Here is a 25,293-nt window from a genome sequence, read left to right as displayed (position 1 = left end):
CCATTTTAAAAAATGGAGACATTTCAAAATTGTCAGGTCCTGTTTTCGAACAGTTTCTCATTTCAAAAATGTCAAATCACCTGAGAAATTTAGAGTGCTCAGTACAAACTACTTTGATTGACCTGATCCAAAGTTTAGATTTATGATTAGTGAAAAACATGTGACTGACCTTGCCCCAGTTTAAGAGTTTTAAATCTCCCCCGCACCCCCGGTAACAGGAAAACAGTTTCCCACCCAGTTGTATCTGTGACAGAAAGCAGCTAGCATGGTATAGCTGAAGCACTGGATTGGAAATCTGTTCACAGCTTTGCCACTGACTTGCTCTCTAACCTTCGAGAACTCACTTAAGCCTTAAAACCATCTGAAGCTGTGGCTTAGACTCCTAGGCCTGGTCTACACTACACGTTTATACCAAATTTAGCAGCGTTAAACCGAATTAACCCTGCACCCATCCACACAACGAAGCCCTTAATATCGATATAAAGGGCTCTTAATACCAGTATCTGTAATCCTCCCCAATGAGGGGCTAGTTTGCAGAGTACTTAGCTCCTAGAACGGAAGGTGCTATGGAAGTAAACAGCTACAATTCTTCAGTACAAAACACTGAATGCATACTTTTTATATGTCTGAAATATTTATTAAACCAGTGTTTTGTGGTGCACATTTAATATCCACTGTACAGAGAAAGGAAGATGTCATGAGCACTGTGTTAAGTGTGGTGGGGGATTTTATAACATGCACATCTGCCTGTAAGAAACTGACCTGAGCCTGCTAGCTTATTTCACGCATATCTGAACTGGTATCACTTTGTACCAATGACCTAAAGTTAAAGTTGAATCCCTTTATCAATACTTTGAACCGAAGTTCTCCATTAATTTCTTTGGATGATTTAAAAAAAGTTTCAGATTTAAGATTTTAAACTTTGACTAGCTCATGACTCATTCTCAGGAGCCTTTCCCCTCTTGAAATTAAGCACAAGACTACATCACCACAAGACAGTTTTCTGCATTGATCACCGAATTTCAGATATAAATCCCACAATGAAAGCTAGCTTTTATATGAAGTGTTTCTCGGAAATCCAGCTGTATGAGACGACTGTCAAAGTTAAACCTAAAATTATAGGTGGCGTTTTTCTTTTTGGAAGCCTCCATGTAGTTGCCAGATTTTCCTCTCCTCTCCTTTCCCACTCCCTCCCTTCCCTGTAAATTCATTAAGTTTCTTTAAAACAATTCATGCAAGCCGTGGTGTTTGAAAAGGCCTGCAATGGAAAATGTGCATGTGCAATGCAAAGAAAGACTCACTGTACAAGTTCCAAGAGGCGAATGATGGGCAAAACCTCAGGAGGTTGGGTTTGAAAAAGTACTGAAATATTTGGATGATTTAACTTGAAATTAAGGAAATGTACTGCATGTTCAGCCCACCAGAACACCCACAAAAATAAATCACAGGATTAAGAATAAAGTAGTCTGATGTAACTTCTCACTTTGCCACAATAGAAGATTTCTTCTCGTTTTACTTTTCCTTCTGCAATCTTCTCCCAGATGGCCTGTCCCACTTCATGCTCATTGTAGTACACAAAAGCCCCATCGAAATGGCGGTAACCAGCATCAATGGCAATCTTCACTGATTCGGCACAGGTACCTTTGGGAGTCTAATGGAGACAAGAGAAAGGGAAACATGGAAACAACTTTGTTCGTGCTCATCTGAGCAGCAGTGGGACGCACCAGTCAACATTTCACCTCCTAGTCTACAACTCCCACAACTCTGTTCACATGCTAGGCTCCTGGGAAACAGTGAGGACGGAACTGCTGTGCTCCCTAATAGAAATTAATTTAGATTTATGGAGACTTTAAGGTCTCCTTTTCACCACTGAATGTAATAGTTTTATGCTAGAGTGCACCCCTCTGCCATCCTAATTTTTCCAAGAGTTGAAAAGCGACAGAGAGAATTTAGTTTTTCCTTTTGCTACTACTACTTTGCCAACTTTGGACACGTTTTGAAGAGTTAGAGCAGAAAATAGAAGAGGGGTAGAAAGTAGAAAAGCCCTTGGACATGGTTTATTTTAAACGCACTCCGTGGCAAAAAAAACAACAACAAAATAATAAAAGGAGAAATTGAAAAGTGGTGTTTTTTTTTTTCCAAAAAGCAAAACTAAATATTTTAGATTGTGAAGTGTCCTGTCAAATCAAAGCTCTCCCATTTGACAGGACCCCATGGACAAGTTTTTGGTTGAAACACTGCTCTAGTGAAACAGATCAGAAATTGCCTGCACAGCAATGCACACCTGTGACACAAATTGCCTGTGAGAACTTCCTGAGGCAGGGGGAAGAGGAATTCAGACATTACCTTGATCCTCCTCACTTTCACCAGCTCAACACCACTGGAGTTGCTACATTTTACACCGGGGGTGGGGAGCGAGGTGAGAGTAGAATTGGCCCCTGTTGGATTAGCATATCACAGGTAGGCAGGGGCTTCACAGTCTGCCTAAGAACATGTATATTACATTAGATTAATTAAAAAAAAAAAAAAGTCCTAACTGCTGCCATCTAGAAATTAAAACAGAGGGAAAGATTGTATGGGACTGAGATCTCCAAATGAAGAATATGCTAAACCTTTGCTGTACTTTGGGCCTTATGTTGCCTGTCAGCAGCCATGCTGACTCACCCTTTAAAAAAAAAAAAAAAAAGTGTCAATAAATTTGGGTTTGTTTCAGAGCACCTCGGCTCTTTGCCATGTACCAGCTTGGAGTTCAAGATGCACATCAGCCAAGCCAAACAAAAAGTTCACTTAGGGGGAGAGTACAGGGTGAAAAGCAGAAGTACAACCACAGTCACCACATCTAAGATGGTCACTGTAAGTAGGTTGACGCTGTGACTCACTCTTGCCAGTGTCTTTGCTGATTGGAGGGTGGCTCAAAGGACTCACAGCAGGTATGGATATCATATTTCAAGTTCCCAAACACAGGACACTGCCAGGAAACCCTGCTCATAGGTCCTTGTGGTGACATGGTTTAAATTCACCTTTTGGAAGGTACTGATGTTATGTCTGTACATTATCCTATTTATATCCTTATCCAGAGCTCTCAACATGCCAAGACTCACATGTATATCTAGGAAGGTACAAGAAAAATGGTAACTTTGTGATTCAGCAGAAGTATTAAAACTTCAAGTGTTTTTTAAATGCGGAAGTGAGACTTAAATTTACCGTTGTTGGTTAAAAGTCTGAGGGAAACTTGAGAGGCCAAATTTATTTCTTTGGCCAGCCACCCACCCCACGCTGGGGCAAATGGAGTGCAATTTCATTCACTTAATAAGTACACCAACAAGAAGACACACACTTGTTCAAATGCTTTCCTTCTTTCTAGAGGGACTTTTAGGCCCTGTCAAGGCCCCTTCCAAGTTGGCAGCATGGGCCGTGCCAGAGTGTAATGAAGATCCTATCGGCTAAGACATCAAAGCTGAAGAGACCAAGTCACTGTCCTGCCACATTTTGATCTGTTTATGATCGTTTAAAAGTTTTAGGTGCATCAAGCATGGAACAATGGCAAACAAACACATACCGTACTTTGTGTGGTACCTAAACCTGCAGGGCCAGGATTTAAAGAAACCATAAGGTGAAGACTGTAATTGTTGTCCTTTGAAGGCATCTTATCTACTTAAGAGTTAAAATTTCCATTTGTAGCTCAAGCATCTCAGTCTTCTTATCTTGGTATATTTTCTGGGGAAGTATTTAAGTTTCCATCTCTCTTTTAGAGTTTGATTTATCAGGCTCCCTAACACTGTTAGACAATATTTGTCTAATATTGCTAACATAACAGGCATCTTTGCACTCTTTGGCTGGATGGTGGCCTTCAGCTCTATCAAGTACACACCAGGTTGGCGTCAGTGCCTAGGACAAGTTTCAGCACATCCAGGGGCCTTGACACCTCAGGGGCCAACTTCAGAATGCCGCTCCTGGCGCCCTAGTGAATTGGAGTGATGATTAAGTTTCAGGAAATTCAATGTATTCCTGCATCAAACCATTAGTACTTCTTCAGATTGAATCCATCCTGGCACTGTAGGTTTCAGGAAGCACTGGGAACAGCTATGGAATTTTTGGATGGAGTCAGAGATGCATCTTTGCTTGGATGACAATCTCCATTTTGATTGCCAGGGGACAGGTGAGGCCAGGAAACAGTGTCAATAGCTAAAGGAACAGCAGAATTAGATGCTGAAAAAAGGAGAAGGGAAGTGAGACATTTACCCGAGTCACAGCAAATAGCAGTCTGCTTTTGTAAGTTCAGTTCACAGCCTTAGAAAAACTGAAGCTTCCAGATATCATGGAATACTTATTGTTTTTGAGTTTTAATGATAGATCTGAATATCTTGATACAAACGTACTGACGTTTTTCTTTCAAGGATTGATCTCAGTCTTCAGAGGACTTCCAAGTTGAGGTCAGGAGGGCTTTTACAGATTCAGTCTGGGGTATGACAGCTGCACGAGGCTTATTTTAAAAATCTAGAAACAAAGGAAGCCTCACACCAGACCAAACCAATGTTCCAGCCAGCATGGTGTCCTAGCTGGAACAGCTGCCAGTGCTAGATGCTTTAGTTGAAGGTGCAAGAAGTCCTAACATGGAGAGTTTCCTAGAGTGACAAGGTGGATTAGGTCATTTTTTATTGGACCAGTTTCTGTTGGTGAGCAAAACAATTATTTGAGTCCCACACAGAGCTCTTCTTCTGGCTTGGGAAAGGTACTTCCAGTGTCACAGCTAAATACAAGGTGGAAAGATAGCATATATGCTAAGGGGCCATTCAAAATGAAGTGGCCTGTTAACACTGCTGTAGCCAGAGGACAAAAAGGAGAGGGTAGTGGGTTACAGATTATCATCATCTATAAACCAGTGTCCTTAGTAAAACTATGACTAGTGGCTAGCAAAGTTATGAATTTAAGCTCCCGGGCTCGTCTTTTGAAAATGTTGTGCAGGTTTCCTTTGAGGATGAGAACTGAGGGGACAGATATAGCATAATTGCTTTATGAAAAGTATTCACCCACAGGTGATATGGTGTTTTTGTCTTTTATCATTTTCCCGTGTAAGTTCGAGAGCGTAGTGATTGTCTCTCTGGTTTCAGCCACATAGTTGTTGTTGAGACATTTATGCATTGGATGAGGTAAACCACATGTTGTGATAGACACATGTAGGACCACTAGATCTTGAAATGTGTATTGTGAGGGTCTAAGATAGGAGCTGGGCTGGAACAAGTTAGGAGCAGGAGCTATACAGTGATGGTAAATGCTTTGAACTGTCACTGAACTGCTGCTGTTGCTGAGCTTGAGTTGGTCCATTGACTTCCCACTAATCAGGCAGCATACTACAGGACAGCTCTGCTTGTTAGGTTGCCCATAGACTGGCTCTGCTGCCAATCATGATTCCAGACAGGTTGTCTTAGCCCCAGAGAGGTGAATTAGTAATCCCACTATGTTTTTTATTCTAGTACAGCTGTGGAGGTGTATAGCTTATCCATGTGACTAATCTTTTTTTGGATCCTGCAATATCAAGCTTTATGGCTTTGGCACACTGTGTCCATGAGTTCCACAGGACACTTGTGGTAAGTAGTATTTATAATTTTTAATTATGTTGCCTTTCAGTTTTGTTTGGTGATGCCTCCCCCCTTTTGTGAATTTATGTTGACTTTTTATAAGCATAACTAATAACGTCTGCTTTATACTAGAGCTGGGCAAAGTATCACAAGGAAAGTTACTCTCAGAAAAAGTGTGGTTTTGCCAAGTTTCAGATTTTCCCCACACAGGAAAGTGTCACGTGAAGGGTTTTTTTGACTGGTAGAAATGAAGAAAAATCCAGTTTATGCTTGAAACAACCAGACATTTTAATTTTGTTCTAGATCAGAAAATAGTTGAGATTTTCCCCTAATGAAATTTTTTTTTCAAACAGCTCCACTCAATAACATGTCTTGTTTTAGACACATCTACCATGTCTCATCTCGAAAGAAAGCATTCCTAATCTTTTCAATATCTCCTCTCATGGAAGTAATGTCCCTAGAAGAACAGTTAAGATGTAGTGTAGCAATAGCCTAAATCAACATAAATTATGTCACCCAGAAGTGTGAATTAGCAAACTCCTCCCTCCCCCAGCAACATCACTTATATCGACTTAAGCAGTGGTGTGGACAGTGTATGTTGGCAGAAGAGCTTCTCCCACTGACATAGCTATTGCCTCTCACAGGGGGCTGGAGTCATTAAGCCAACAGGAGAGCTCTCTCGTCAGTTTAGAGTGGCTGCACAGAGCTTACAGCAAGATCACTACTGTAGTCATAGCCTTAGTCTCTGAACTACTATAGTTGTGGAGATACAGCAATCAGAATCCATAGCTGACAGTGGCAGCTGATGAAAGCTGTATATTATCACTCTTTGCCTCCTGAAACAGAGGTTTGCTTTTTTTGACCCCTACTATACAAGGAATAGGCAACTCAATGAAAGGATCTCCTTCCCTATTAAGCTAATTTACAACTCATTATGAGTAGTTCAGGTTATGCCTACCAGTGTAGGTAACAGATGAATTGCCAAGTAATCATGCTATCCATTAACCTAGTTTAGTTTTGGTCCTTCTATCATCCATGCATCCCATTTTCCACATCAGTAGTAGGCCCCATATTTAACGTAGCATAAGTCTTTACGACATGGCAAAAAGCTAGTAACTCACCACATCCAATCCGGGTTTAGCCAATTGATCAATACTCCACCTCTTACCCCCTGATTATTGAGTTTGCCGAGGGATTTTCTCACCTAATTACCTGATTCACCCAAGCACTTACATCTGTACAATATTTGCTGCTTTCCATTCCTTCAACAGGACAGATTTTAAGAAGTTTGCACATTACTACCACCTCAGTCACTTCATTCTAGAGTTCCTTCAGAACTCTTGAGTGTGTAACCTCCAGTCCCAGTGACTTGTCTAAAACAGCTCTTCCCTGGCCCAGAGAATGTTCAGTCTTAAAAGTTTGCTTAATACTAGGCTTTCAGAACCCAACAGAAGGATATATTGTTGCACATATGAAATTCACTAGCCTTTTTCTAGCCTAAGTATTTGCTGAGCTGCATTTGAGAAGCTGTTTGAATAATATATAGTGCATAAAAGGCAAACACCACTGGTACTCATCCAATGTGTTCAAATAGACCTTCTTACTACAGTTCTCACTTGTTACCACTTTTGCTTCTTGCTTTTATTCTGTGCTCTCTTTCCTGTCAGACAGTCTCTTTTCCCTGTCATGTTAGCATCCCTTCCTTCTCTCTATTGTGTTCTCTCTCACTGATGTCCTCACACAGAATACTTCTAATGTATCCCATCTCTCTCCCCTTCTCAATGCTAGCTTGGACATTTTAACCACTCAGTATCCAGAGGGCTAATCCTACTAACCAGAGACAAAGTGAAGATGGAGATCTGAGGGAGGGTACTAGTCAGGGGCAGTGCTCAGGGAAAGTTCTGGATTCTTAGCAGAGCCCTGTCCCTTGACACTAAATGTCTCCATCTTTCATAACAGCCTCCAACTATTGGTTGTCTACAATCTGTGGTGCCACTGCAGCCCCCTACAGCTGCAGGAATGGGGAGAATTCTCACCCTGTTCCCTTCCTTCCCACTGAAAAGTTTCCTAGCTGGTGATATGAAGGTAATTCTGCAATCCACCTCTTCAGCTTTTCAGCTGATGGAGGGGCTGGGGAAGGTCCTGTTACTCTAACCCCTAAGCTAGTGAAATATTTTTTTGCTGACTGTGCCAGATTGCTTTTTCGCAGGAGCACATGCACAAGGGAAAAAGTTAGGCTATTACAGGCAGTGCTATTGTGCTATTCCTTTACAGGGTTATTTTACTTTGTGATTACTAGGTTAATAAATATGGACTAATGGCAGAAAACCAATAAGAATTACTACATGTCTTCCATGTCTCTCACTTCAATAAAATTATGTAGGTGTGTCAGTCTTCCTGTCTGTTCCCAGACTGGCAGAGACTGGGAGCTGCAGAGGCAACACCTGAAGGGAAGGAGCAGTGTGGAATGGTCTTGAGCAATTGATCTGGCCAGTGGTATCCAGCTCACCTCAAACTAGAGGAAAGATTGCCATGAAGAGAGGACTAGGGTACTGGAAAGAATAGGGCCATCCTCCAGAAGCACTCCATTTTAACTACAGCATGCTGCAGAGGCAAGCTGTGGATAAGTTACGATTGGACCTGGTATATTTAAAGATTTCAAGTTGCTGTTTAGGAATCTTAGGGACACTGAGTGTTGGGACGTACCTTGCAAAAGCCCAGAAGTTGCAAACAGATTTTCATATTAAAGTTTCTGGAAGCCTCATTATCTAACAGAGCCTACTTCCCTTTGCCTGTTTTCTGAATTAAGTAGCAACAGAACAAGTGTCCAAAGTTGGAAATGTACTGTAGAAAAACACTTGGTTTAAGTAACTGAGATGTTACAGGAAAAGCCAGATATACTTTGTGGACTAAGGATGCAAACAGCAGAAGGGAACATTCTTAGAATTGCTTACTCTTACAAACGAGAAACTGGACTGTGCCTCTTTCTTGGAAAATACCAATCACCAGAACATAACCAGCTTCTGTACAGAAAAATCTGGCAGCTATCCCCAGGAAACATTAGCAACTATCAACGAGAAAGCAAAATCCAGATAAATTATCCCCGCAAAAAGCTGACAGTGCTCAGAAATGATGGCTGAAGAGCACTGCTGGCAGCCCATGTACTGTACTCTATTCATTCTGATGGGGAAGCCATCTGGGGAATTGCCACACACTGGACCAGAGTGCTATTCCATCTAGGCTGGTATCCTGCTTCTGGCAGAGGTTGGTACCAGATGCTTCTGAAGAAAGTAGGGGAAAATCCATAATGCATCTTACCTCTTGTGCCATGATATGACTAGAAGAAAACGGGGTGGATTTCTTCTCTACTGCAACGGGCCATCAATTTATACTCTGAAGCGCCAGGTTTGATTTTTCCTTGCAATAGCAACTTAGCATGCATAATTAGATTTAGCATTTCTAAAATTCCTGTTAGGTTGTTGTTCTAGGATTTAGCCAAAGCTGTGCTAAGGACTATTGTAGCTGGCATAGTCTGCCCCAGTTATTTTACCAGAGCAAATAAAAGATTGCAGAATCTGCAATTTGTAGTCTCTGCAACTTTCCATAGAACACAAACTCTTTGAAGCATTGTGAATATATCCTCTATGAGCCAATGGGCTGCTGTCCTATTAACCTAGCCTTGCAGAAAAGCAAAGCTGTTTGATAAACATGCCTTAGCCCCTGCCTATTCAGCTACCAAGCCACTTTGGAGCTCTTACTCTTCTTAAGCATATGTAAAGGTTGTTCGTGTTAGCAGAGAAATCCATTGGTTTTGATTCAGTAAGTTTTCTCAAACTGTACTCAGAAGTTTTGTTCACAGGGTTGCAGCCTTTGAGACTCAAGCAAAAATTAAGGGGTTTCAAGTACATGCAAGAACAGTCCTGTGGTCAAAGAACTGACTGGAACTCAGGAGACATAATTCAATTCCAAACTCCTCTGTGTGCAAGTTGTGTAACTCTTATAGGGCTCAGTTCTCCTCCCATCCCCAATCTCTGTACAGTGGGGATGATGTGAAGACATTCATTAGTTCTCATGAGCAGTTACGTTTCTTGGTGATATGAGCCATGAAAACCTCTGTCAAAACCTGCAGATTATGTATGAAGCCAAGTTTTGGGGAAGCCCTTTACCTTTGAAGCCTCTTAGAAAAAGGTACTAGCAGGTGACCTGCAAATTACCTATTGCCTTAATGTTTGATGTTGCTACCTATCAGGAATGGTCTTCATGACACCATTCCACCTCTTTGGGTGTCAGACGTGAAACAGAACTGTTCAACAGCCAGTGGTTGAAAGCACTACAGGGCATAAAGAGCCTCATGCTTCTGGTTCGATGGCTTGCTTAAATTCTCTACATGTTACATCCCCATGGATTGTTCAGCTGGCAGCTGAAATAGGGTAGGACAATTTCCTGGACAGCATGAGGACAAGGCAGCCTGACAGTCCCAGATGTTGTCTATTAATTGGAAGAGAGACAAGGTGCGTGAGGTAATCTCTTTAATTGGACTAACTTAAACTTGTCTCTCTCTCACCAATAGAAGTTGATCCAATAAAAAGATATTACCTCATCCACCTTGTCTCTCTACTATTCTGGGACCATCACAGCTACACTATGCTACATATGAATTGGAAGGGCAGCCACCCTGTCAGAAGATTCCAAGAACTCCTTTACAGATGAAATCTTTCTATGTGGCCCCTCCCTAGTGTCTTCTGATGTTTTCAGGAAAAGCAGGGGCACCCGCATCCTTGGTGACAGAGGCTAAGGGAAGTGGCTTGCAAGTCAGTTCACTCTTCAGCCCCTAATCAAGTTATAGGTAAGATTTCTGGGACTGTTATGAGGGTACAGGTGGAGTTTGCAGTTGTATCAGAGCCTCAGTACCAAGCTAGCTGAGAAGTTGAACCAGCAAAAGCTTGGTTCAGTGAAGCCTGAAAAACAGCCAAGTTTCTTGTAGTATCATCTGGAGTTTTGGTGGGCCTGGCCTCATGAACAAGTGAAAGACTGAGGCCAAAGTTAAGCATGGTCCCCTATGAGCAGAGCTGTTACCTGTTTTTGCAGGAGGCTTATGCCATTCTAAAGAAAAACTAAGTCATGGGACACATTGTGGTGGTCACTTGAAGCGTGGTTCTAGCCTCAAGAAACTAGAGACAGACCCAGGGGTGGCTCCAGGCCCCAGCATGCCAAGCGCGTGCTTGGGGTGGCATGCCATGGGGGGCGCTCTGCTGGTCGCCGGGAGGGCGGCAGACAGCTCCAGTGGACCTCCCGCAGGTGTGCCTGCGGAGGGTCTGCTGGTCCCATGGCTCCGGTGGCGTGCTCCCGGTGGCGTGCCTGCGAGAGGTCCACCGGAGCCATGGGACCAGCGGACCACAGGACCAGTGGACCACAGGACCAGTGGACCCTCCACAAGCACGCCTGCAGGAGTTCCACTGGAGCCGCCTGCCGCCCTCCTGGTGACTGGCAGGGCACCCCCTGCGGCATGCCGCCCTGCTTGGGGCGGCGAAATGTCTAGAGCCGCCCCTGGACAGACCCATCCCTAACTTCCAGATCAAGTCTGCTTCATTCACAAGTAATCAAGGGACCAGTTAGAGCCCTATAATGGTTTTTAGGCTTCCAGTTGAACTAAGTCAACCTGAGCTTGGAGTGCTGAGCTCAGTTTTCTGTCTCACTTCTGCAATGTTGCCAACACACAGGTTCATGACATTCAGTTCATGATAGCTCCTGTAGTCATGTGATTGCAGGAATCTGAGTTTTTGTTTAGCAAGAGTTTCTAGGTTGCCTGGCTGGGAGAAGAGCAGGACACTGTGAGCTCTACAGGCTCAAAATCTAGAACTCAACTAAACAGAACCCAAAGGGTTTGCAAATCATGAGTCTTAAAGCCTCAGCACCAGTATTAATGATTCTGCAGGACAAGTTCTGCCCTTGGGTTGCACTTGTACAACTTGGGGCAGAGTCAAGCCATGGCACTTAGCGAATGGCTTTTGGATTATCCATGACCCACAGTAGTGATTAGAAACAGTTAACACTCATGGTAGTCATTACAGTAAAAGGCTGTGACACCAGTGTGAACAGCTCTCCTATTTATCTGGTCACTCCTCAAGTGGTTCTGGCTGAAGAGTGGAAAATCCCCTCTGGTTTCTGAAGTTTCACTATTTTTTCAAAATTTCTGCTGCTCTTGGTTAATATACCCTTGAATCGATACTGTGTAATCAAGTTGACTGAAGTTGTCAGCCATTCACCCAGCTACAGCTAACATACAGAAGTTGTTGTGTGTCAGTGCCAGTGGGAATTAACCAACAATCAGTATCAGAAAGAGATGCAGTCTCAAGGCCTAAAACTCGCTCTTTCCCCAGCATTGTCTTGTGCTCTCCCACCCAGAATTTCCTCTCTGGGCTAACCTGAGAGTGACTGATGCAACCTTTTTACATCACAATACCAAGAAGCATGTCTCCTCTGTTCCACAAAGAGACAAACCCCAAAGACAAGGAAACAGAAAAGATTCTCTCTCTCTTCCCCCGTAGCTTCTTCCCGCCCTGGGACACTAGGAGAGTTAAACACAGAGAGCAGCTTTTCCCCTCCCCCACACAGAGAGAGCAGCTTTTTCCCTCCCCCCACCCCCCCCCTGTCTTCCTTTCTCCCACCAATTTCCTGGTGGGTCAAGAACTAAAAAAATTTCAACAGGTCTTTAAAAAGCAAAACTTTAATAAAAAAAAAAAAGAAAGAAAGAAAAAGAATAGAATAACAGCGTTCTCTGTAACCTCAGATGGTACAGATAAGGTATTCAAACTTAAGGTAGCAAAATGAATAATACAATGAGAAAAAGGGATAACACAGGCCTTATCCAAAACAATACAATTTACGTAACCATAGCCAAATACCTACATCATAAGACTCACCAGCCCAGATACGGGACAGATGCAAAAACAAGGAAAAGCAAAACAATTTAAAAGAACTAATACTTTTGCTACCTTTGTACTTACAACTGGAAACAGAAGATTAGAAAAGATGGAAAGTAGATCCTCTCATAGCTGAGAGAGCACGACAGCACAACCCAAGAACCAAGAAAATAACCCAAATTCCCATCCCCCAAATTCCCTCCCTTAAGCTTTGAAAAATCCGGTTTCCTGATTGGTCCTCTTGTCAGGTGTTTGGTTCTCTTTGTTAACCCTTTACAGGTGAAAGAAACATTAACTCTTAGCTATCTGTTTATGACAGGACCTGCTGCAGAATTGCTGCTGTAGAATGCTGAATTGCCACTGATCACGATCATGGCTTTTTGTTTAGTTTGCTGCTTGGCGCGGCAAAAACGCTAGAGCTGGCCCTATCTGGGAGTTTCCTGCTGGACTACTGTTGCATATGAGCAGGTCTGCGTGTGTCAAAGTGTTCTGAAGCCAAGCGACCAATGCCAGCTTGGCTATTATGGACAACATCTCAGCTAGTGTACCTTGGCCCAGCTCCATTGGCACCAATTGATGATAAAGCTATTAATATTTTCACTAAATAGAGTTTTACGCTTTGCAACATAGCACTATACCATTGTGTACTAGAGTATTCTGAAGAGGTGTCCTAGCACAGCTAAGGTATTAAGAGTGCTCGAGCTTAGGGATTGTTTCCTCAAACCTACACTGTATAGAACAGACTGAGACTTGAAATATAATTAGGCCTGTAGAGAATCCATGCTATTCATAGCCCTTTCCAGGGGCCAGGCTAAAAAACAAGTTCAGATTCTGAGTGATACAACAATGGGCATCATTTTATGGGAAGATAGATTTCCAGGGTGGGGGTGGTAATTCCTAGAAGTACTTCATGTCCTGATTCTAATCTTTCAATGGCCTTCAGTTACACAAGTGTAAACCTGAATGGCCTTTTACCAACAGAAGTTGAGCCAATGAAAGCTATTACCTCCCTCACTTAGTCTCTCTAATATCCTGGAGCTGACACTGCTACAACACCGCATACAAGGATGCCCCTGTTTAATTGGAGATTCTGTATGGTGGCCATATCACTAAGTGCAATCTTTAGTTGGTTGCAGTTCACTAAACACTAAGTGCATGCACGGCCACTGAAGCAGTTGAAGCTAATGAAGAATTAATCATACAGTCTTAATTTGGTTTCTATAAAGAACTGTAAAATTCATGTAAATAAGCAGGGCTGGCTCTAGATTTTTTGCCACCCCAAGCAAAAAAAATTTTGGCTGCCCCTTGTCCCAGCCCTGGGCTCCCCGCTGCACCCCTCTGCTATCCCAGCCCTGGGTTCTCCCCCCCACCCCTACACACACTCTCTGCCACCCCAGTGCTGGGCTTCCCCCTTTCCTCACTAGTGCTACCCTCCTCACACCTCCTGCCGCCCCAGCCCTGGGCTCTCCACCCCGTCCCACCTGCACCCTCCTTCCGCTGCAGCCCTGGGTCACTGGTAACTTGCTCCCAGGGCGGGTCATTCAGCAGGAATTTTGGATGTGCACAAAACACAGGATTGGTTCCCATATGGTTACAGAGCTGCAGTAAAGTGGAACAATTTTCAGCTTGTGTGATTGGAGGATATTTGGATGCATATTATAAGACTGTCCTCCATAAATGAGGAAAAGTTGAGGTGCCTTTACTATTCTTTTGTTCCACTCTTTCCTTCTATGGGGATTTTGCCAATGGAATATCACTGTCTTCCTTTTAAACAAAGAAAAAAAGGGCAATGGCTGTTGAAAATTGCAATTCCAGTCCTAATAACAACTAGGAAGCATTTCTTGCTCAATTTTATCCTACTTTTTCTACAGCAAGTTACAGTGGGTCAGTATATTTGATTTGGGAAAAATGAAGTAACAGCTGCCCAAACTAAGCTTGAGCACTCCTGAATTTTGAGATGTTCAAATCTGGAAGGCAGGTGCTGGGTGCGTGTGGGGTGGGGGCTGTGGGCTCTGCAGGGGAGCATGGCAGCATGTATGCAGCAGCGTGTCTGGTGCTGCGCGGAGCCAGACACGCTGGTCTGAGTGGCATGGTAAGGGGGCTGGGAGTTGGAGAAGGGGTAGGAGGTCCCGGGGGGGCAGTCAAGGGGCAGGCAGCAAGGGGGGGTTAGATGGGTCAGGGGTTCGGGGGGGAGGGGCAGGGAGAAGGGGGTTAGATGGGTCAGGAGTTTGGGTGGGCAGTCAGGGGACAGGGCAGCGGTTGGATAGGCATGGGAGTCCCAGGGGTTTGTCAGGGACAGGTAGGGGGTGGGTCCTGGGGGAAGTTGGGGCATGGGTCGCAGGAGGGGGGGTCCTAGGGGGGAAGTTGGGGGGGTGTCTCAGGAGGGAGCAGTTGGGGACAAGGAGAAGGGAGGCTTAGATAGGGGGTGGGGTCCCAGGATGGGGCAATCAGGGGACAAGGACTAGCGGTGCTTAGATAGTGGTTGGGGTCCTGGGGGGCAGTTAGGGGCAGGGGTCCTGGGAGGGAGTGATCAGGGGACAGGGAGCAAGGGGGGTGGTTGGATGGGTTGGGTTTTCTGTGGGGGGCAGTTGGAGGGAGTGGATGGTGGGGCTTCCCTCCCCATGGAGTGTCCTGTTTTTTTAAAATGTTAAAATATGGTCTCCCTATCACTCACAGCACACTGGCCATGAGGTCCTCCTCCTTCCTTTCCAGTTGGTAGTGGCCAAGGGAATGCTGGGAAATGTAGTTCTTTACCTGCTCTAGGGCTGACTCTATAGGCAGGGAGCTAACCAAGGAAGTACAGCTCCCAGGGCCCCCTGTTGGTTCTCAGCTCCCATGCTAGATCCCTGCCGCCCCTGTAAATGGGCTGCCCCAAGCAGGTGCTTGCTTTGTTGGTGCCTAGAGCTGCCCCTGTAAATAAGATCCGCAATGTGGAGATTTTAATAAAGTCAACTTCCCACATGGGGAACATGACTCTCTCTGCTAACATAAAAATCCATTCACCTTAGAGTGTGGTATGATCTTTGCCAGAACTAAAGCTCTAGGGAGATACCAGGCTATTTTTGAGGTGACGGGGAAGGTTTGTGTGTGAAGAGTTTGTCAAACTGTGTATCAAATTGGAGAATACGCAAACTCTGCTTTTAGTAGCAAGGAGGAAAAATTTGGTCCCTTGACGTTTATTGTGAATTCTCATGCTTGCCCCAGTTCACAGTTTTGCTGTTTTCATGACAAGTCTTAAGTGATTTAGTTTCTTCCCCCGTTAGAAATGGGAATTTTGACTTGTGAAAAAGTACACTGTATTGCAATAGATTTCACACAATGTAAAGAGCAAGAGGCAAGAAATCAAGAGGAGGCTATAGACAAGAGAGGAGAGGACTTAACTGAGCACCAAGAGGAAAGACAGTAGGAGGCAGAGTTGCAGGTACCATCTGGAACAGCCTACAAGATCCAGAGTTGAACAGCAGCAAAGTTGAACAAAAGGGCAAACCATAGATTAGGGTTGGAAGAGACCTCAGGAGGTCATCTAGTCCAACCCCCTGCTCAAAGCAGGACCAATTCCCAACTAAATCATCCCAGCCAGGGCTTTTAAGTAGAAACCTTAAACAGGGCATAGACCATTACCATTAGGGTTGGAAGGGAACTCAGGAGGTCATCTAGTCCAATCCCTGCTCAAGAGCAGGACCATTCAACTAAATCATCCCAGACATGGGGCTTTAATGTCAAGCCTGACCTTAAAAAACCGTCTAAGGAAGCGATGATTCCTACCACCTTCCCTAGGTAACCCATTCTCAGTTGGCTTTACCACCCTCCTAGTGAAAAAGTTTTTCGCCCTAATATCCAACCTAACCTCCCCACTGCAACTTGAGATCATTAACTCCTTGTTCTGTCATCCTGTATAACTAGAAACAGTCTAGATGCCATCCTCTTTGGAATCCAATTTCAACTGTATTGAGAGCAGGCTATCCAAATCCCCCCCTCATTCCTTCTTTCTCTTTCTTCTCTTCTGCAGACTAAATAATCCCAGTTCCCTCAGCTTCTCCTCATAAGTCATGTGCTCCAGCCCCCTAATCATTTTTGTTGCTTTCCGCTGGACTCTTTCCAAGTTTTCCACATCCTTCTTGTAGTGTGGGGCCCAAAACTGGACACACTACTTCAGATGAGGCCTCACCAATGTTGAATAAAGGGGAATGATCAATGCTAGTGCCAGACAAGTGGAAAACTAAGGGAGACATATCCATAAATATAAGTTTTGCCAGTGGTAAAAAGCAAGTAAAGTTCTAGTCTGAATTTTAAAAAACCTCACTGAGGATTGCCACTAAGTCTAGTTTGTTTCTTTAAAATATAAAGAGATCCAGTGATGCTAGTGATAAAACCTGAAGAGTATTTGTTAGAGATACATCTGCCTATGCCACATTTTCCACTGACTCCTCATCCCAGTAAACTGTTGGTGCAAAGGAAATTCATGAAGGTGGGATCTTTGTTGCTTAAAGATCCCTTCCCTGAAGTCTGATTTAGTTGCCATGTTTGCAGCAAATAGCTGGGGCAAATTAAGACAAAACTAAGACCCAGAGCTACTGAAGTTTCCCAAATCCCCATGTTGATTCCTCCCCCAAATGTCTTTTTTCAAGTTGGATCTCATTCCTAAGTAAGGACTTGTTTACACTGGCAAGTTTTGTTGCCAAAAACTGCCTTTGGTGACAAAACAGCAAGAGCATACTCACTACAATGGGACTTTTGTTGCAAAAAACACCTGGTTTTGTTGGCAAAACACTTCTACCCCCATGAGAGACTTTTGTCTTTTTCCCTCCCTTTATTGTCCACAAAACAGCCAGTGTCGACACCATAAGCACCCACGAGGAAAAATTGGTGGGTGCTCTGCACCCATCGACAGCCAAGCTCCCTACCCCACCCCACCTAACCTCCTTCCCTGAGTGCACCACATTCCCGCTTCTCCTCCTAGTGCTTGCCGCCACAAGCCAGCTGTTTCACGACATAAGCTCCGTGAAGGAGGAGTAGGAACACTGTGCACTCAGGGCAGGAGGCGGGGAAAAGGCGGGGATTTGGGGAAAGGGTTGGAATAGGAGCAGGGAGGGGGTGGTCAAGCACCCACCGGTGCCAGCATAAGTTGGTGCCTATGGTAGACACTGCTGATTGTTTTGTCGACAGAACTGGCTTCCGCCAGCATTCCACAAAGACTGCCCTAATTGCTCTGCTCAATGTTTTGATCTCTGCTGTCCTGCAGGCATGCGCCCCTCCCCTTTCAAAGCCACAGGAAGTACCTGTGTGCTGTTCCCTTTGGGGAACAAAGACCAAATCATTGGAATGCTCCTGGTCTGCCTGGCATTAGGAACACAGCGACAGGCAGCCTGCTGCTGCCGGGGGAGGGGGACAGACTGCTGTGCTGCTTTGCCATTCCTCAGCACAGAGAGCTCACAGAGCTACTCATGATGCTGCTCTCGGCAGATGAGGGGGCTGTGGGAGAACTGGGAGAGAATCCCAAACTGTGCAGCGATCAGCCCTTCCCACAACACTGCACTGTGGGATACATACCCACAGTGCATTGCTCACCCTGCTGATAATGGTGTCCCCAACGTGGACATGATCTGTCAAGAGAGGGAGCAAGTGTGAACACCCTTTGGTGATTATTGTTTTGTCAACTTTTGGGTGTCAAGATAAGTTTTGTCAAGAAAACTTGGTAGTGTAGACAAGCCCTAAGGCAGCCCAGCTCTTCCCACCAGCGCTGGTTCTGCTGCCTGCTACAAAGTTATGCCTTGTACTGATACCTGCTTCTGTGCCTCTTTATAGCAGCCGGGGACCAATACTAAATATAGCCCATTTTTATCACTCTTGGCAACTAGATCTCACCAACAATTCGATGACTTATTGGAGGAATAAGCAACAGACTCCCAAGCCCCAGGTTACTGTTAATAGAGCAAGTTCAAAGAGCAAAAAGGAGAAGGGGATGCAGGTTAGAGACTATTTTGCTTATACTGCATGTCATGTTCATTCCCCATGATTCGTCATCAACTCTTTAAATATTGAGCCAGGTAGCTTTTTAGCCTGATTGCATATGTAGGAAGGAAAGAGAAACAGAGAGAGAGCCTGGCTCAAATGAAATGTGGACTGGGACCAGATTAGGTATTCCCTAGCAACCAAGGAAGAACTTTGAGATTTTTAATGGATCCAGGACCACAGTCTACACCTTCTTCTTACTGCTTGTGTAGGGGGGGGTGCATGTAGCATTTGCCCTCCACCCCCACATTTTGAAGATAGGCAGCCAGCCTGATCTGGCAGGGGAGCCATCTGCCATCCCCAAAGTCAAGCTCTGAAAGAAACAAAGAAGTCTCACATGTGGTGCCTTAATAGCTCAGTGAAATTCTTGCCTCTCCACCAAAGCACTCCTCAAAGAGCCCAGGACGGAGAAGAATCCTGCAACCTAAGGTAGCAACACCTGTTTAGAAGATGAGCCAATGGCTTTTTTAGCCATCTCTAGTCACTATGTCCTATCACTAGGTGTTTTAGAGGTGTCAGTAGGAAGATGGGACTGAGGCAACTTACAAACCCAGCAAATATCGCTACCTCTTCCCTCAGATTTGATCCTAGTCTGTCATGGAAAGATTAGGTGACCTCTATTGGCTGAATATTTATGCTAAATACACACAACGAGCACAAATTACGATGGGAGTTAATTCACGTAGCAATTACTCACTCTGCTCTCAAATCCATTCAAGTGTGACCTTTGAGGTTGGAAGTATTCTTTCATAAAGGTATTTCATTTTGCAGAACGACAAGGTAGATTCTAGTTAGAACCAGAAGAGGACATACTGGAAGTCTTGTGAGTGCTGCACTTTAGCAGCTTCCAGAAGCATCTGGAGTGGGATAGCTCATCTGAGGTTTTCATTATGCTTGATGTGAGGTATTGTGGCAAAAAGACAGTTGACCTATTTTGAAGGGGAAAGGACTGAAGTTGACTAGTGATCCCTGCAGAGTTTCCCTTCTCCTCCCTATAAAAGGGCCTCTTGACTTTGAGGGCCCAACCTTGATTGTTTCCAAGGAGACCTCAAGATCTTTAGGAATTTCCAGTACACTAACTTTTTTAATATCCAACAGCTACCTTGTTCTTTACCTCAGGTCAGTAATTGTCAAGGTTGAGGCACAGATGAATTAAGACTAACATGGCCAAAGTCACCTGTAAACACTGGCGCTTGCACTCAGTCACATCTCTAAAGTGACTAGAAGGACCAATTAAAGTAGTAAAGCATTAACAAGAAAACCTTTTGATCCTATTCTTAGGCTATGTCTACACTGGAAATTGAATGACAAAAGGTTTGTCTTTCAGAGGTGTTAAAACACACCAAAAAAAACCCCAAAACACTCAACCCTGAAAAGATAAAGTTTTGGTGACAACAAGTGCCAGTGAGAACAGCTCTCTCCAGCTGACAATGCAAACGCCACTCATTGGGGGGTTGAAGTTTTTTTGTCAGCAGGTGAGCCAACAAACAGCGGCTACACTGTGTGACTTTTAGTGGCATGGCTGTAGCGACACAGCCATGTTGCTAAAAGCCGTGTAGTGTAGACATAGCCTTTAGTTACTCCATCTCTGCAAGAAGCAGTAGCTATGTCAGTGGGAGAAGCTCTTCTGCCAACAGAGTGATGTCTATACAGGTGCTTAGGTTGGTATAACTGCAGTGGTTTTCAAACTTTTTTTCTGGCAACCCAATTGAAGAAAATTGTTCATGCCAGTGACCCAATGGAGCTGGGAATGAGGGGGTTTGGGGTATGGAAGAGGCTCAGGGCTGGGGAAGAGGATTGGGGTGCAGGGATGAGGGCTGATGGATGGGAATGAGGGGTCAGTGCATGGGAGGGGGGTCTGAGCTGGGGTAGGGAGTTGGGATGCAGGAGGGGGTCAGGACTCTGGGCTGGGGGTGCACATTCTGGTCTGGGGCTATGGATGAGGGATTTTGGGGTGCGGCGGGTTCAAGGCTGGAGCAGGGGATTAGGGTGCAGACTTACCTTGGGTGGCTCCCAGTCAGCAGCGCAGAGGGGATGCAGAGGCCTGCCTCCTGCCTGTCCTGGCACCACGGTCCACTCTGCGCCCCAGAAGCAACCAGCAGCAGGTCCGGCTCCTAGGCGGAGGCACACAAGTGGCTCTACACAGCTCTTGCCCGCAGGCACTGCCCTCCCCCAGCTTCCATTGGCTGGGAACCAGCCAATGGGAGTGTGGAGCCAGTGCTCGGAGCAGGGGCAGCATGCAGAGCCCTGTGCTGCCCGCCCCCCCCAGGAGCTGCACGTGCTGCTTCCAGGGCGCAGTGCGAAGTCAGAACAGGTAAGGGCTTGCCTGCCTTAGCCAGGCAGCACTGCCAATGGGACTTTTAACGGCCTGGTCAGTGGTACTGACCAGAGCCACCGTGACCCATTCTGTAACCCAGTACTGGGTCACGACCTGCAGTTTGAAAATCACTGAACTACAGCACTCAGTTGTGGATTATTTCCACCCCTGTGTGATGTTGTTAAACTGAAGTAATTCTGTAGTGTAGATGAAGGCATAGGGAACTATACTCCAGTGAAACGGAATTCTTTCACTGCAACTGTGGCTGCTGATATTGAATCAATACTGAATTTTCAGACCCTGGATTATGGAGGATAAGACACAAAGCCATTGATAAAAATAATTATTTTTGTACTCTTGGTCTGTATCCAGTTGATGAGAAAATCCCCCTTTACTTAGAAAAGGCTTTCAATAAGACTATCAGATTACTTAACTGTCCAGCTCTGTTCCTGGTAAAATGTGCATAGTACATGTTGTTGTAGCTATGTTGGTCCCAGGAGATTAGCGAAAAGATTGGTGAGGTAATAGTTTTTATTGGACCAACTTCCGTTGAGAGAGACAGTTTTCGAGCTACACAGAGTTCTTCCTCAGGTCCTGAAGGCAGGATAGCTAGACCTTTCAGGCAAATCAGTTTGTCTGTAGTGCAAGTTAGGATATCACCTGCCAACTGACAAATGCCAGACTCTCCCAGCAAGTGAGCGGCCCATCTTCAAACTGCTGAACCTTTAACCACTACCCACTCAGGTGTCCTGCCCTCTACCCTGCCCCCTGACATAGTTACTCCAGCCCCTGTGAGCAGTGATAATGGGAGAGAGCTCTCGCATCAGCTTAGAGCCTCTGCACTAGCAGCGCTGCAGCTGCATTGGTGCTACAGTAAGCTCTGTAGTGTAGCCAGTCACCAATGCAAAACACTCCTGCAATTCTCCCTAGCACGTTCATTAACATCCACCCAGGAGCAGCAGAAGCTCCCTACAAGTGTGTGGGGGGGGGGGCATCAGTGCCCAAACCGTGGCCTCTGCTCCCACAGTGCCCCTTACCCTGCTTGTTCCTCTCTGTCCCTTCCCCCTTTGCTCACCCTTATGGTGAATAATAGGATATTAAAAAAGTGTTGGGGCCATGGCCCATAGACCCTCATTTGCACCATCCCCTTCTCCACTGCCTAGTTTCTCCACCTCTCCCTTGAAGTGACCTGACCTTTCTCAAATGCCTACCCCCATCATGAGTCCAACCACCCCTTGCCACCCACACCCGCCTCCCATCCGGTTTACAGAGTGTGAGGCACCTGGAGGATGTTCTAAGGCTGATATCTTAGCCCTGAACTTTAGGTGCCCAGAGCAACTGGTGCCAAGCAGAGCGTGAAGTGGCTGAAGTAAGGTGTTATATTTGCCAGATTGTTGCATAAACTGGGAGACTAGGGGGAGTCATTCTGCTTTGCTACAATGTGTTTCACTTGCCAAAAATAATCCAGCCTTAACTTTCTATTAGCCACCCATCAATTACCTTCTGAATATTTATCTGGTGGAATTGTAAAGCTGCTGGAGGACTTTAGGCCTCACTGCCCCCATTTCTAGGGCTAGTATCTGGGTGTGAGAACCCCTCACTGCTGTGTCCCTTCTTCTGCAACAGCAGTAAGTGTCTTAACTCAGACAATCTGAAGCCTTCAGTGACGATCACTCTTGCACTGCCTGCAACAATGCTATGTTCATTCAAAAGGGATTTTCTCTTTGATCATTCTTACCTTGGTGTAATAATTTGTTGGTATATGCTAAAGTACAAAGATCATTGTTGGCCAAGTAATCACCTTCACAGCAGGTGTGTTTTGGCTCACACTTAGTTGTTCATTTTGACTCCAATACTGTACTACAGGGCACAGGGTTCTGCCCACAATTTTTATCTGACTTCACATAGGATAATGACACAGAGAGCATATTAAAAAAAAACAAAAAGAAAAACAAACATCTGTAATTTGAGAGAGAGGCAGTCAATTTGTTCATATTGCACTGCCCAGCGTGGAAACAGAAGAGATATCACATATGCTTCCATGGCAGTGATGCAGCAAAGGGTCTATGGGCTATATACCCAGGACATCACATCAAGGAACACAGACTATTTTGGAACCTTTAAAGCTTTTGGGAGCCACAGAAATCAGTATGTAGGAATCAGTCTTAGTCATAGGAATATGCCTTTGAAAGTGTCCAAGCCAGCTGCAAGATGGTCTACAAGAAAACTGAGTTTTTCTTTTTGCTCTGCACAGCAGGTCTGCTGACCAGCTCACAGCCTCAGAAATTGCTAGCACTCGAAGGCTACTGAGTTTAGGGAAGGCAGATAGTCTCCCAGTGACTGTGCAGCAAGCATACGTTGCTCTCCAGCATCTGTCCCTCAACAGATTCAGCTGGAATCAGAGTTTCTGGTCACTCAGGACTAAGCTAAAGCCAGTTTGCAACTGCCAAGATGACTAGCAATAATTTAAAACTTTCCTGATTAGCAGCTTGTGCAATCTTAATGAAGTTAGAGTTGTATGTGGCAGAATATGTCAACAATACATATATAGGAGGATGGAGCTCAGTTTGCCAAGTACACACTTATCTCAAAGTGAAGAGGTGAAAACATTATTTAAAGTTATATCTTATAACAATACAGCAGTGAACTACAGTAAGACAAATGCCAGCTCAACCAGCCTGCCCTATCAAGTTTCAATTAAATATGCCTGTATCATGGTGTGTAGCTAGCTATCTACCCAGATTACAAGTGAACCTCTGTAAAGTATTGAGGATGTAAAATGCTGTATCAACACTAGCGATTATTCAGTATTCCTGAAGAGAACAGATTATTTGGAGTAGGAGTTAGCCACTGCTTTAGTTAGCATTTCAATCACTGGTTGCTTGCTGTAAAATACTGAGTTGTGAATATTTGGAAGTTAGCAACAAAGAGTCCAAACTTTGCTATAATATTTTTAGTCCTTCCTGTTTTCAGGAGGTGAAAGCACCATTGGTAACTGGAGGTTTTAGAGTCTGCACAGTAAATTGAATGAGAGGACCACAGAAGATGTTTGTAGATTGGCCACACTTTGCCTGAACTGCTAACAATCTTAAATTTAAAGAACCCTCCAGGATGTCAGCAGAAAGACATTGTAAGGCACGTGCGTAAGTCAGTAGTGCCTCTGAAAGGAAAGTATCAACTTAACAGTCCTCCTGGATCTTTGTGCTCAGAACAAAGTCTGGCAGCCTGCTCCGCCAGTAAGCGTGTTTATAAAAAGGAAAGGTAGCGGATAGATACTTACTTTTCTGGGGTCAGCATAGGTGCCAAGGCCAATCACGGGGATGCTGTTCCCATCGCTCAGAGGTATGCGGTGGTTTGCAGCCGTTAGATTCATGATGCAGATGATAAAACACTTGACTGCAACTTTCTAACAGACTGAATGAAAGCAGCCAGAAGAGCCCACTTTGTGTGTGTCGCGTGCTCCAGGCTATGGCACTAGAGGGCGAGAGAGAGAGAGAGCGCGAAAACTTCTGTTTCTCAATCTGCTCTATTCCAGCAACACGCGTGCGATCGGCTAAGACAGGACAGGACAGGACAGGACAGGCCAGCCCAGGGTTACCCTTCCATTCTTCCGAAAGCAAATTTGCAGGAGGGTGAAATATTAACTGCCGGCTCTCGTTAGGCAGCGGGGAGCAATTCAGCGCATTAGAGATTTGAGAGATAGTCCCAGTTAATCTTCATCAGAAGCAGGCGACTTTTCTTTTGCAGGTGGCTTTAAGTACCTGCTAAAAGCTAGGGTGTGCTCGGCGTTAAGGAGTAGAGCGAGGAGATTGAAAGGGGGAGGTAGTATGGAGGGGTCTGTGTGGCTATGCTTGCAACGGTCTGCCACTGCAAAACAAGATGTGTCTGTTTGCTGACTCCTCAGATCATTTCAGGGCTCGTCCCAGGAGGAAATAAGGGTTTGGGGAACAAGACATTGGTCCTGTCAAACCAGGAGAAACCCATCAGCCTTTATCTCAATCTTCACCACCCCAGCGGCTCATGTGTCCCGAACCATTTAGAGCAGGAGCTGTTCTCCTGGATTTGCCTTCAGTCTCTTCTGCTCTCCCTCCCTCTTTCTATTGCCGCTCTAAGCAGATGGGTTCAGATTATGCTAGTCCTTTCACTTTCAGGACTATGGCCCATTATTTTATTAATGGAAGACTTGTTTAAAAGCCCTTGTTTACATCTGTCTATTCCTTTGCTTTCAGGAGAGGAAATGCAGTACCCATCCCCCGTTGTCATTGTTTGCCTCTAGATCAGACTTGGCTAATTTATTCCCCTGCCCAAAGTCATAGGTCCTCCTTTTTTCGGGGAGGGGGAGGGGAAGAGGGTGCTTTTCAGTCTTTACATTATTCTTCCAGTAATGAAAGGACAACTCCCACCCATGTGAAAGACTCACAAGAGCAACATTCAGTTTAGCATTTCAATCAATAGCACCAGC

At 44.9% G+C, this 25,293-nt stretch overlaps 1 protein-coding gene across 1 annotated transcript in view; it reads right to left on the bottom strand.

Annotated features, from left to right (window-relative positions):
- AKR1D1 (aldo-keto reductase family 1 member D1) overlaps positions 1–24,204 on the bottom strand; it is a 48,994-nt gene extending 24,790 nt beyond the window's left edge. Inside the window, exons 1-2 of the mRNA XM_032781940.1 lie at positions 24,112–24,204; positions 1,484–1,651 (exon numbers count right to left, since the gene is read on the bottom strand). Of these exons, the coding sequence (XP_032637831.1) occupies positions 1,484–1,651; positions 24,112–24,204 (261 nt within the window). The remainder of the gene's footprint in view (positions 1–1,483; positions 1,652–24,111) is intronic.
- Between the last annotated feature and the right edge of the window lie 1,089 nt (positions 24,205–25,293).

This window comes from Chelonoidis abingdonii, chromosome 1 (genome assembly GCF_003597395.2).
Source record: "Chelonoidis abingdonii isolate Lonesome George chromosome 1, CheloAbing_2.0, whole genome shotgun sequence".
Taxonomy (NCBI): domain Eukaryota; kingdom Metazoa; phylum Chordata; order Testudines; family Testudinidae; genus Chelonoidis; species Chelonoidis abingdonii.
Note: the sequence above shows the minus strand (reverse complement) of the source record. Positions and strands in the feature narration are given on the sequence as shown.